General features: G+C 36.3%; 1 protein-coding gene across 2 annotated transcripts in view; it reads left to right on the top strand.

Moving 5' to 3' along the window:
* Positions 1-13,078, top strand: part of LOC121378526 (TATA-binding protein-associated factor 172-like) — a 56,702-nt gene that overhangs the window by 27,660 nt on the left and 15,964 nt on the right. The window contains exons 19-30 of one of the 2 annotated variants that reach the window (XM_041506739.1): positions 951-1,068; positions 2,014-2,170; positions 2,871-2,938; positions 3,522-3,617; positions 4,105-4,252; positions 4,756-4,847; positions 5,354-5,555; positions 6,647-6,795; positions 7,723-7,875; positions 9,224-9,361; positions 10,409-10,560; positions 12,628-12,705. In XM_041506739.1, the coding sequence (XP_041362673.1) occupies positions 951-1,068; positions 2,014-2,170; positions 2,871-2,938; positions 3,522-3,617; positions 4,105-4,252; positions 4,756-4,847; positions 5,354-5,555; positions 6,647-6,795; positions 7,723-7,875; positions 9,224-9,361; positions 10,409-10,560; positions 12,628-12,705 (1,551 nt within the window). Of the gene's footprint in view, positions 1-950; positions 1,069-2,013; positions 2,171-2,870; positions 2,939-3,521; positions 3,618-4,104; positions 4,253-4,743; positions 4,848-5,353; positions 5,556-6,646; positions 6,796-7,722; positions 7,876-9,223; positions 9,362-10,408; positions 10,561-12,627; positions 12,706-13,078 lie in introns of both variants that reach the window. The other variant, XM_041506738.1, reaches the window with a different exon arrangement.

Below are 13,078 nucleotides of genomic sequence, written 5' to 3'. Positions count from 1 at the left end.
GGGGGTACTGCAAGTTTATTTGATGAGTTAGAGCTGTTGAAGTATGGGGTGGGTTGGGGATACTACAGTTTTATTTGATGAGTTAGAGCTGTTGAAGTATGGGGTGGGTTGGGGGTACTACAGTTTTATTTGATGAGTCAGAGCTGTTGAAGTATGGGGTGGGTTGGGGGTACTGCAAGTTTATTTGATGAGTCAGAGCTGTTGAAGTAAGGGGTGGGTTGGGAGTACTACAGTTTTATTTGATGAGTTAGAGCTGTTGAAGTGTGGGGTTGGTTGGGGATACTACAGTTTTATTTGATGAGTTAGAGCTGTTGAAGTATGGGATGGGTTGGGGGTACTACAGTTTTATTTGATGAGTCAGAGCTGTTGAAGTATGGGGTGGGTTGGGAGTACTACAGTTTTATTTGATGAGTTAGAGCTGTTGGAGTATGGGGTGGGTTGGGGGTACTACAGTTTTATTTGATGAGTTAGAGCTGTTGAAGTGTGGGGTGGGTTGGGGATACTACAGTTTTATTTGATGAGTTAGAGCTGTTGAAGTATGCGGTGGGTTGGGGGTACTACAGTTTTATTTGATGAGTCAGAGCTGTTGAAGTATGGGGTGGGTTGGGAGTACTACAGTTTTATTTGATGAGTTAGAGCTGTTGGAGTATGGGGTGGGTTGGGGGTACTACAGTTTTATTTGATGAGTCAGAGCTGTTGAAGTATGGGGTGGGTTGGGAGTACTACAGTTTTATTTGATGAGTTAGAGCTGTTGGAGTATGGGGTGGGTTGGGGGTACTACAGTTTTATTTGATGAGTCAGAGCTTTTGTAACATAATGCACCATTATCAGGATTGTTAGTAAAAAAGAAAATATTTTTTATTAAAACTTGAATCCTGAGTGTTGTGTTTTCCTGGTAAATGGTTGTGGTGTGTTTAATAATAATGGTATATGCTGTTGTGTTTATATAGAGTTCTGACCAGTCTGGCTATGGCTGTTGTCATGATGGATGTGCTGCCAGAAAAGTTCAACCCTGTTATCAGACCCCTTATGGAGTGCATAAAGAAAGAACCAAATCGAGAAATACAGGTAAACATCTTCTCTTTATAAGACCATTAAATTAAATACCTATACTCTGCTCTAATACTACAGTAACTACATTTTGCTAGTCGCTAGAGTTCATTTTCTTACTCCAAACTGTACAAGAGAAAAAAAGACATGAAATGAGAAGTGATCTCACCAGATTCATTCGGTTTATTTTTGTACCTGTATCCAATTACGGTTCAAGCATGCTGTCCTGGGCACACACCTCAGATACGGTTTAGGCTGAAGCCCATAAAATATTAGCAATTTGGCAAATTTGCTAAGAAAATTTGTTGCCAAATTCAAGTTCATTTAGCCAAACAGCAAAACTAGCAGTACATCTATAAACAACAGATGATTTTTGGATCAGCTTTTTGGTGTTTTAGTAATGAAATTTTATTGCCAAATCCAACCTTTGGTGAGCGGCAGCTTTAGCCCTACTCAGCTGTATGAACTATCTGTTCAGGATAGTAAAAACACATTTATTTATTTATTTATTTATTAGTCACTAACCAGAGGGAACTATTGGTTTCATCTATGTCCTGTCTGTCTGTCGGTCTGGCCCTCTGTCCATCGGGCTGTTACACATAGTTTTCCCGATACTGAGCTGACATTTTGTGTATGGCTTTATCATGTACTGTTACAGATTAAGTTTGACTTTCATGACCATTTACCCATTTTTGACAGAGTTATTCCCCTTGAACGTAGGAGATATGAAAATTTGTTTACCGAATGTTTTTTTGAGATATTGAGCTAAAAGTGTGTATAACTTTATCATGTACTGTTACAGATCAGTTTTGATGATTTATCCATTTTTGACAGAGTTATGGCCCTTGAACTTAGTAGGTACAAAAATATGTTGGGTCTGGTAGGGGACATGTATTGCTTTAGCAGTACTCTCAGAATGCTTGTTTATTAAAATATTTATTTTTGTATCTTTGTATTTTTTAGAGTGAAGCTTCAAAATGTCTGGCGAGACTGATTGAGAAGTGCGTTGACCGAACACCGAGTCCGAATTCCAAAGTGCTCACTAATATCTGTGGATTTCTCTGTTCCGACCCGTCGTCAACGCCTTCCATATCCCAGCCGGCTATTGTCAAACATACAGGTTGTTACATACTGCTTATTTTATCACATAATTTAAAAAATTTTACTTTTTAAGAAAGTTATACTAGGGCTTATAGTTTCAGAGTAAAGGATGGGTGTCACCAGCCCTCTACATAGTGACCAATATTTTTGTTTGGCAACTAAAACATTTCATACTATCTATATAAAAATACAAGTAGGAACCATTTGGCTCCTAGATGGAAAAGTTAACGTAAAGGGTTGGGTGTCGCATGGAGTTGAGATAGAAGCTGGAGGTTACATGGAGTAGGGGGTTGGAGAAACCATAATGGTTGTTGCTTGGTGGTTTCGCCACATTTGTGTTCCTGTGCATTGTCTACACTCCTCCCTATGTGTTCAATTTGGAACAGTCTTTCTGAGATGAGGGGTGGATTTGGATGAGAATGCAGAGCACATATAATTTCAAAAGTTAATGTTGCTGTTGACATGGACTAGTACTAGTACTAACCTTTAATACTTATCTACAGTAAAGTACTCTTTTAATGAACCGGAAAGGACCATGATAGTTAGTTCGTTATAGCAATAGTTCATTGTACACATTTACATCAGTTGGTTATTAATATATAGGGATATAAAACGAGACTTTACGATCAGTTCATTCTATGCAGTAGTTCATTCTAAGCATATTCGTTACAAGTGTACTTTACTGTACTTTTAATTTATTGTCTGTTTATTGTTCACAGAGCAACAACCACATGAAGTGACTTGTGATAAACATAATGGAATCCTCACTTTGGTCATTCAGCAAAGGGTTTGTATGCATTACACATTTTCATCTGGCTTTGACATTATCAAAGGCAGGGGTTGGATTTAGCTTAGTCGGTTGAGTGCTAACCTGAGGTGCTTGCATGGTAGGATCGAACCACCTCAGCGGATCAATTCAACTGGTTGGACATTTTCTCGATCTAACCAGTGCACCACAACTGTGGTATGTGCTTTCCTGTCTGTGGGAAAGTGCATATAAAAGATCCCTTGCTACTAATGGAAAAATGTAGTGAATTTCCTCTCTAAGACTATATGTTTGACATCCAATACCCGATGATTAATAATCAGTGTGCTCTAGTAGTGTCGTTAAACAAAACAAACTTTTAAACTTTTTATCACAGCAAGATGTATGCTCATAATCTCTCTTTATATATATATAGATAATAAGAGACATACTTTACATAAGTAAATTCTGTACTCTATATTGTTTAAAAATGCTTCATTTATTAAAGTTTCAATCTGGAATTTTGCATCTGCATTTGTAGGTGTTGTGTGCAGGGGGAATTATAAAATTTTATTTAACTTTGTGATGAACAAAGTGATTCCCTAACTGGTACTAATACTTTCAGGCATCATCTGAGCGAAGTCGGCGTTTTTTGCGACGGAATCTCAGTTTGAAAAATGATACTGATATTTCTGATGATGTTCTCCAAGAGGATGCTGAAGTAGGTTTGCAAGTTCTAGTCTGCATTAATTTCCCCCCATTAAACGAGTTTAGATTTATTTATCCTTAAGTATGTTTTCTGTTATTAACATTCATCTAAAGAATGGTTTCCTATATCCCTTTGAACTCACAAGAATGGCCTTTATTGACTTTTCTTTTTATCTGGGGTTGGTGCGAGAACATAGCCCTCTGGTAAAACACTTGATGCATGGTCAGTCTAGGATCAGTCCCTGCCGGTGGGCCCATTAGGATATTCTTGTTCCAGTCAGTGCACCACAACTAGTATATCAAAGGTCCGGGTATGTGCTATCCTGTCTGTGGGATGGTGCATATCCCTTGCTACTAATGGAAAAATATTGTGGGTTTTCTCTCTAAGACTATATGTCAAAATTACCAAATGGTTGACATCCAATAGTCGATGATTAATAAATCAGTGTGCTCTAGTGGTTTCGTTAAACAAACTTCTTCTCTATGTGCATTGTTTTCAGGTTTCCAATCAGCTTCGAACTCAGCGTCTAGGAGCTGAAGCTGCCTTGTTGACGATCTGTAGACACTTCGGAGAATCTCTGCCACACAAAGCGCCGACACTGTGGGAGATGTGCATGAAACCACTCACACAAGTCGAGTCGTTCACAGGTTTTATGATTTTGTTTATTAAACTGATAGAGTGATATCATATAACTGACACCAGAAATCTTTTACAGGTTCACTTTTATCTAATGAGAACTGATGAGTTGATGTCACTCCAACAAGTGGAATCTGTTAATTGTTATGCTTTTTTATAATGTTGAACAAACCAGTTAAGCTCTGAAGATCTGTTCTCGTCTTAGTTGATACGAACGGCATAGCCTTTGTTCCCTATGTCACTTACAGATAGATGTTGCTGTAACGTTTGAGTCTTGTCTAGACTTTAATATTAAACAAGCATATCCTGATGATTTTTTTATGTATTCTATATATAATTTAATCTTGAGACATTTGTATTCTTAATCAAATATTATTAATTCTTGTTTCACCTGAGTTGTGGTACAATTATATTAAACAATTCTAAATTACTATAGTATTCATTGTAACATACCTTTAATATATGCCGGTAAGATGTTTAACTGAAACATTTTCATTTGTAACCTCTGATAAAGTTGAAAATGACGAAACTGCTCAAAGTGTGGTGACATCTCTTCATGTGCTGGAGGCAACTTTGCCAGCTCTACATGAAAAACTGCGCTTGCAGGTTTGTCGCTAACATTGATCAAGAATCCTAGATATTCCTTAAAAGGATCCCATTTAATTAATACTACAGCCAATCCTGTGTTAATCAGATACCAAACGGGGTATCAAATATTGGCCGTATAAGATGGATGGCTGCTTAATACAGGTCAGTTTATACTGTATTAGATGATTTGGAAGATTACGAATATGACCTGTTTACACAGGTGACTGCTTAATACTCATTTGACTGTATAGGAGTTGTTAATTATTTTCAGTGTTTTTGACAAAAGACCAATGTGTGTGCTGACCTGTGTAGCAGATTGTTTAGTTTTTCCCTTCAGTTATTTTGCACTAAGTGGAGTAGTGGTGTCCCTTAAACACATTTGCACAAAGTCTTCTATTTTATTTTGTACATTTTACTTAATTTTCTTTTTTCTTTTCTTTTTTTCACTTTATCCTTACTTTGTTATTTTTCATTTCCTACTTGTTTTTGTTTTTACTTTCTACTTGTTTCATTTTTTACTTAAGATTGTGGACGTTTTGCCGGCACTGCAGAAATATGTCTCCCATCCGTTTACGACGGTTCGCCACATGGTCGCCCGATGTTTTGCCGCTCTGACACAACACCAGACACTGCAGCTGATGCAGTTCATCATTGAAGACATTCTCCTGATGCTAGGGGTTACTGATAGTGACAAACACAGGCAGGGAGCTACCGAAGTCCTTGCAAATATCCTTACATAGATATGCAGTATTATTTAATGTTTAAATCTGGGTAATGAATTTTGTTTCAGAATGATTTTCTTAATAATACTAAAATCAAACAAAGTGGCCAATTTAATTATTACAAAACACAGTACCTCCATTTTATATATATATATATGTATATATATATATATATATATATATATATATATATATATATTTTTTTTTTTTTTTAAAGATGTATATTTAAGGAAATGTTAACCAACTTGTGTTGAATATGGCAAAATCAGTATTTTTTATTTTTCAAAAAGTTTCATTATAAAAAAAAAAAATTTAACCAGTTAATATATAGAGGCTATTTCTTGTGTTTTTTTTTCGAATACAACTTTTATGAGATATGACATAAAATTTGTATTTAAAAAAACACCATGAAATGGTCTATTTATTATATACATCTTTCCAAATTTTTAACAATATCTTTTGCTTATCCTAACGAAAACACATAACACCATGATATATTTGTTCCGTTGGAACTTTTCCAGAAAGTTTACTTGACCATGGATTTTTTAAAAGAAATATGAATTAAAATTGTCTTTATTTAATTATTACATTAATAATTATTTAATAATACTGATGTATAAACATACCTAAAAAAAACCCTAAAAAAACCCCCATGAATCGAATAGTTAGTTTAACTTACACTCAACGACAGGATGTTGTTTCATCATTGTTTAGCTTCATACTCCATCAGTTTTAAATATTTTATCATAATTGCACTGAATATCCATTTTTATAGGTACAATAGTTTAAATTTTTGTCTTCTCTTTTTTCAAATATGATTAGATGCATTGATAATAATCAAACATAAAAACGACGTAACATCAGTGACCTCAATAATTAAACTAATAATTTGCAAGAGAGATAATTGAATGATGAACTTTGTTCACAAAAGTATAAATATGATTTCTTTATTTTCACTATCTAATATACAGTGAAAATATGACTTTTCACCCAATATCACTTTTATGGTTTCTGTAAATCTATATATTTGATGGCTTTGTATATAATAAATAAACCTGTTTTGTGTATATGAAATGATTCCTTAGCTGCTGGTACATGTTATCGACCTGCTAGCGATGGACCTGGTGCCGTATATCGTCCTGCTTGTGGTGCCCATCCTCGGCCGGATGAGTGACCACAACGAGGCGGTCAGACTGATGGCCACGCACTGCTTCGCTCAGCTCATACGCCTCATGCCGCTCGAGGTATGTGACATACAAAAAAAATGTTTTCACAGACACAATGGGCTGAATTTTCAAAGCCTGTGTTTCTTAAACACAGGTCTTTAAGCATTGTAAATGTATGTAGTTACACAAGTATAATAAGACATAAATAGGCTTTGTAAATTCGGCGCTAAAGGTTTAAGGGGAATAAAATATGTAGACCACTCGACCTAACAATTAACGCAGATCAGACCCTGTCAGATGGGGATCAGAAAGAAATTATGATGCTTGGGTCACAAATGAATCACAGAAACTTGCAAGCACACTTTGGTCGACTATGATCTGTGTTTGATTGTAGGGAACCTGTTTTATCGCATCACAGATGTTCAGCATTTTGAACTCTTGTGATGGATGATTTTTGTTGTTGATTTTTTTGATTGCTGACAAATGCCACAAGATATGCAATTGTGGCACAATCGCAGGCTGATGCAGAAACGTTGACCTGAGGTAGCCTTTAAATACCATAAATATGTAATCAATAATTGTAATACTTTGTTTTAAAAAACAAACTTTTAAGTAACTTTTAGCATGGCAGTCACAACATTGTAAATTTCAGGTCTGCCAGACATTTTCCACTATATTTTGCTGAATTTATTAAATGAACATGATTATCATTGCATGTTTCAGCTTGTCCATTAATTTATTCAAAGACTTTTGTGCTGTCACAATTACAATTATAACTATTTAAAAAATTACATTTCAGTTATGTTACAGTACTGTTATAGAAAATGACTTGTGTATTTACCAAGAATTGTCTACTAAAGAGTTTGTTGTGTTTCAGGCTGAAATTCCTATCTCATCAGAAAATAAAACAAATTCTGATTGATATTTTTTTTTTTACATTTCAGTCATGTTATAATACTAGAAAAAGAACAAGAATTGTGTACTAAGAGTTTGTTGTTGTTTTAGGCTGGAATTCCTGACCCACCTGAAATGAAAATATCTCTGATTGAGCAGAAGCAAAGAGAGCGTCAGTTTTTAGAACAGCTTCTTGATGGATCAAAGCTCCAAGACTACAAAGTGGCCGTACCCATCTTGGCAGAACTTAGAAAATATCAACACGTGAATCCTTAAAAATATTTTAACTCTACTGAGTCTCTTATTATAGGGGCACGGGTAAAGTACTGGCCTGATGCGTGGTCTGTCTGGGATCGATCCCGGATGATGGGTTCTTTGGGCTATTTGTCATGCCAACCAGTGCACTATGACTGGTATATCAAAGGCCTTGGTATGTGCTATCCTGTCTGTGGGATGGTGCATATAAAAGATCCTTTGCAACTAATGGAAAAATGTAGTGGGTTTTATTTCTAAGACTATGTAAAAATTACCAAATGTTTGACATCCACTGGCTCATGATTAATAAATAAATGTGCTCTAGTGGTGTCGTTAAACAAAACAAATTTTAACATATTATTGGGGTTTATATATATTTCACTAGCGACAAAAAAGTAAGTGGGTTTTTTTCTAAGAAAATATTCTAAAATCTAAAAGTTTAGTTATCTTTCATGTTTTCCATGTTTTAGTTCGATTATTTTGTTACTGTGGGTACCATAAAATATGTATACGGTATGAATTAAAATATGTTGCCTAATGTTAAAATGTTTATTTTTATGCTGATACCTATTTTCAAATATGTGAGATAACTCTCATGTCTTATGCATTCAGCAATTATCGCTTAGCAAATAAACTGAAGTTTCTTCCTGGATGTCTGATACTAGTGATGTTCCGAATAACCAATTTATTATTCAACCTATTCTAACTTCTTTTCAAAGAAGATTTTAATCGTTAAAGGGGCGCTTACGACTACTGTAAGGTTGCTTTGTGGAACAGTTGTAACGCTTAAGCATGCCAGCCATAAAACTCACCGTACATCGCTACAATTAATCTTAGCAACAATTCTTTCATGGAACAGAGCCTTTCAGTAGGAGTAGACTGGCAGCAACACATTTTCATTTTCATACCGTAGACCAATCATTGAAATAATCATGTGTTAAATACCAAATAGTCCCTGTCTAAATAGAGAATAACTAGTTAATGACGTCGGATATCGGCTTTATCCTGTGAAGGTAAGAATGGGAATTTCCACAGAATTTCTCATTCGGCCTGAACAGGATAAAGCAGATAACCAATGCCATTGACTAGTTATTATCTTTATCATTATCAGACCATAAAAACTAAGGGGAAAAGCTATTATTTCTGTTATTTAAGCTACATTGTACGATGACCTAGAGGTCAAATGAGCAATTTTGTAATGTAGCTAGAGTAGCAGGATATGACTTGGCTTTATCCGTCATCATAATCTGTCAGTAGAAACAGTGGTTGCAGGATAAAATGTGCTGGGGTGTTGTTGAACAAATATTCCTTTCCTTTCCTGGTGCCATGTACTATAGACTGTCATACTTTGTTACAGGATGGCGTCAACTGGCTTGCATTCCTCAACAAATATCAGCTACATGGAATCCTGTGTGATGACATGGGTCTGGGCAAAACGCTACAGTCCATCTGTATTCTCGCTAGCGATCACTTTCTCCGTTGTCAGGCCTTCGCAGTAAGTAAACATTAACATTAAATATATGTGTGGGCGGGATAAGTGGTAGAGCATTTAACTGAAGTATTTGGGTCATAAGAACAAACCTTCTCAGCAGACCCATTGGTTTTTGTTCGTTTTTTTGTCCTATCCTATTGCCCCATGGCTTATATATCGAAGGCTCGTGGTATGGGCCGTCTTGTCTATGGGAAAGTGCATATAAAAGATCCCTTGCTATTCATGATAAAATATAGTGGTTTTCCTCTGAAAACTGAGAATTATCAAATGTTTGACATCCAATAGCAAGTGATTAGTTAATCAATGTGTGCTAGTGGTGTTGTTAAATGAAACATTTTAAATGAATGATCACTACCATGGTAAATTATAAGAGACCAGTCAAGTTAATTATTCATGAAAAGCGAAACAATCAAATATTTCTTCAGTGTTCTGTACAGTCAGTGATCAAACATTCGTGGGATAGGATGTAGCTAGGTAAAGCACTTATCTCTATAGACTTGGGTTTTTCAAACATTGTGGTATGTACTGTCATGTATAGGAAAGTGCATATAAAAGATCCCATGCTGCTTTAGCATTAGAAGTATCTTTGTGTGGTAGGAGCTGGTTTCCTCTCTTTCTCTTTTTAATCATGTGTTGAAATAGACATGCTAGACAATAACCGTAGTTTAAAATGCGGTGCAGTGTCGATAAACATTCCTTTCAGGGGCGGGATATAGCCCAGTGGTAAAGGATCCACTTGATGCGCGGTCGGTTTAGGATCGATCCCTGTCAGTGGGCCTATTGGGCTATTTATCGTTCCAGTCAGTGGTATATCAAAGGCCATGACATGTGCTATCCTGTCTGTGGAATGGTGCATATAAAAGATCCATTGCTACTAATGGAAATATGTAGCGTGTTTCCTCTCGAAGACTATATGTCAAAATTACCAAATGTTTGACATCCAATAGCTGATGATTAACAAATCAGTGTGCTCTAGTGGTGTCATTAAACAAAACAAACTTTAAACTTTTCTTTCCTTGCCTTTAAAACATTCCTTTCCTTTATTTCCAGGCTACTGGAAACCCGGACTGTGCACCTCATCTATCAATTGTAGTCTGTCCGCCAACGCTCGTCGGGCACTGGGTGTACGAGATTCACAAGTTTGTTGACAAGAAATTTCTCAACCCGCTCATGTATGTCGGCCCCCCAGGAGAGAGACAGCGGTAAGAGGATTAATGTTTAGTTTGGGTTAAGAGAGTTAATCTTTACTGGTACAATCAAACCTATTCTAGTTATCATTATTAAACAGCTACCTGTCTGTCCGTCTGTCTGTTCATAGCTTTATTATGTACTGTTACAGATCAAGTTTGACTTTCATGGTTATTTACCCATTTTTGATAGTTACGGCCCATGAACTTAGATGATACAAATATTTGTTTTCCAAACTTTTTTTTTTGCAATGCCTCAATATATTGGGCTGGAATTTTGTGTATAGCTTTATCATGTACTGTTACAGATCAAGTTTGACTTTCATGGCAATTTACTGAAACATTTTCCCTTGAATTTCGGAGATATTAATATTTGTTCAGCCCAGTAGGGGACATGTATTGCTTTAGCAGTACTCTCAGAATGCTTGTTCTCTCAAATTATCTAATGCAGTTTAAACTGACCTGTATTAAGCAGCCTCTGTCTTACAAGGCCACTTTTTGATACACACTTTTCTGGCGGCTTTACACAGGTTTGACTATTGTGACATATATCCACAGCATGATTGTTCCATAATGGCACAATCATTTTGTATCATGTTTCTGGGTTGTTTTTCTCTCTCTCTCTCTCTCTCTCTCTCTCTCTCTCTCTCTCTCTCTCTCTCTCTCTCTCTCTCTCTCTCTCTCTCTCTCTCTCTCTCTCTCTCTCTCTCTCTCTCTCTCTCTCTTTTTCTCTCTCTCTCTTTTTTATTATATAGCATTGCACTCATTTCTTTGTCATACAGTTTAATAATTATGTTTTTGTACAGTGAAACCTTTCTTTACAAAATTGCATGCATATTGCTGGCACACAGTTCATTATGATTAATTTTGATCCATTTTCATCTTTATGTAAAGCATCACATGCATATTATTGTAAAGTGGCACACACATAAATTATTACATTGTGGGTTTTTTAATCATCTGTCAATCATGGACATTGGTAGGGAGAGAGACTTGGCCTCTCAACAAAGGAGGTTTTGCAAGGTCAGGTCAGGTCAGGTCAGGTCAGGTCAGGTCAGAGTGTTTAATGTGCACATTCAGAGCAAGCTGTTGTAGTGCATGCCTGTTCTTGGCACAGGTGCCAGGGGTGGGGTGGGTTGGAGGTGGGACCCCCTGCACTGGCAAGTGCAAGGGAGTACCAGCAGTCCAACCAGGGCCGGTAACAGGCAGAGGGTGATATGATGCTATGAAATTTGGAATGTCCGTGGGATTAAGCCAAAGAGAAATGGTGCACATTTTTGTGAAGGAAGTTTGACGGAATTTTGAATGGTCCATCAAAAGATAAAAAAGGGAGCTATGTATAGTTTTGTAAGATTAGCAGCTCGTTAAGGGGATCTAGTAGGTGTTGAAATGTCTCCCTAGGTTGCCCGGGTTTGGCAAAGTAACTGAAGATTTTTATAATTACAAATATTTTCCATTAAAAATGCAAATTTATGAAAACTTTTATGTTTTGTCTGTTCAGTATTTTAACTCTGCCCATTTGTGTACATGACTGTACAATGTAGTTGCTATTTTTGAAGATATTGTGCTCTTTCTGAAAAACAAGAGCAAGACTCAAACAGTATAGGTTTTTTGTTTAAGCCATTGTTTTTGGTTTTGGTTGTTCAAGGCAGAAGACAAGATAAAGGTTTTACTTTGCTGTGAGATGCTATTTGGTATAAATATGGAATAACTGTTTAATGTCTTAAGATATTGGCTTTGACCTGAGCAGGATAAACCCAATATCTTAAGACAGTAACCAATTATTTCTTTTATCCTGCAATCCTACAGAAATAGTCGGAAAATCAGGGTATGTTTATTGAAATTCTTCTCTGAAATATTCAAGTTGGGCTTATGTCACGTGACGTATATTTTTGGTCAGTGACCGAAAATGCAGAGATTTATCTAGTCACCATATCTTGCCAATGTATACAGTGATTGTGGGATAAAAGTACTCATGTAGTTATTTTCCATTCTAAACACTTTCCCATTGGTATATCAATGGCTGTGGTACATGTATGTGTTATTTTGACTGTAAACTGAGATCTTGTTTTGTTTGTTCAGACTTCAGAAGAAAGTGGAGAAGCATGATCTTGTTGTGGCATCCTATGATGTTGTTAGAAATGACATTGAGTTCTTCAGGTAAGCAGACAAATGTCTTCTTATGTGCTTCTTTCTTTAATGCAAGACGTATTACATAGCCCAGTGGTATTAAAGTGCTCACATGATGCCTGATCGGTCTAGGATCAATCCCCAACTGTGGGCCTATTGGACTATTTCTCATTCCAGTCAGTGCATCACAACTGGTATATCAAAGGCTGTGGTATGTGCTGTTCTGTCTGTGAGATGGTGAATGTAAAAGATCCCTTGCTACTAATGGATAAAGGTAGTGGATTTCCTCATTAAGACTGTATGTCAAAATTACCAAATGTTTCACATCCAATAGTCAATGATTAATAATCAACGTGCTCTAGTGTTGTTGTTAAACAAAACAAACTTTATCTTTATTCTTCAA

The sequence above is a fragment of the Gigantopelta aegis genome, chromosome 8, assembly GCF_016097555.1.
Source record: "Gigantopelta aegis isolate Gae_Host chromosome 8, Gae_host_genome, whole genome shotgun sequence".
Lineage (NCBI taxonomy): Eukaryota > Metazoa > Mollusca > Gastropoda > Neomphalida > Peltospiridae > Gigantopelta > Gigantopelta aegis.
Note: the sequence above shows the minus strand (reverse complement) of the source record. Positions and strands in the feature narration are given on the sequence as shown.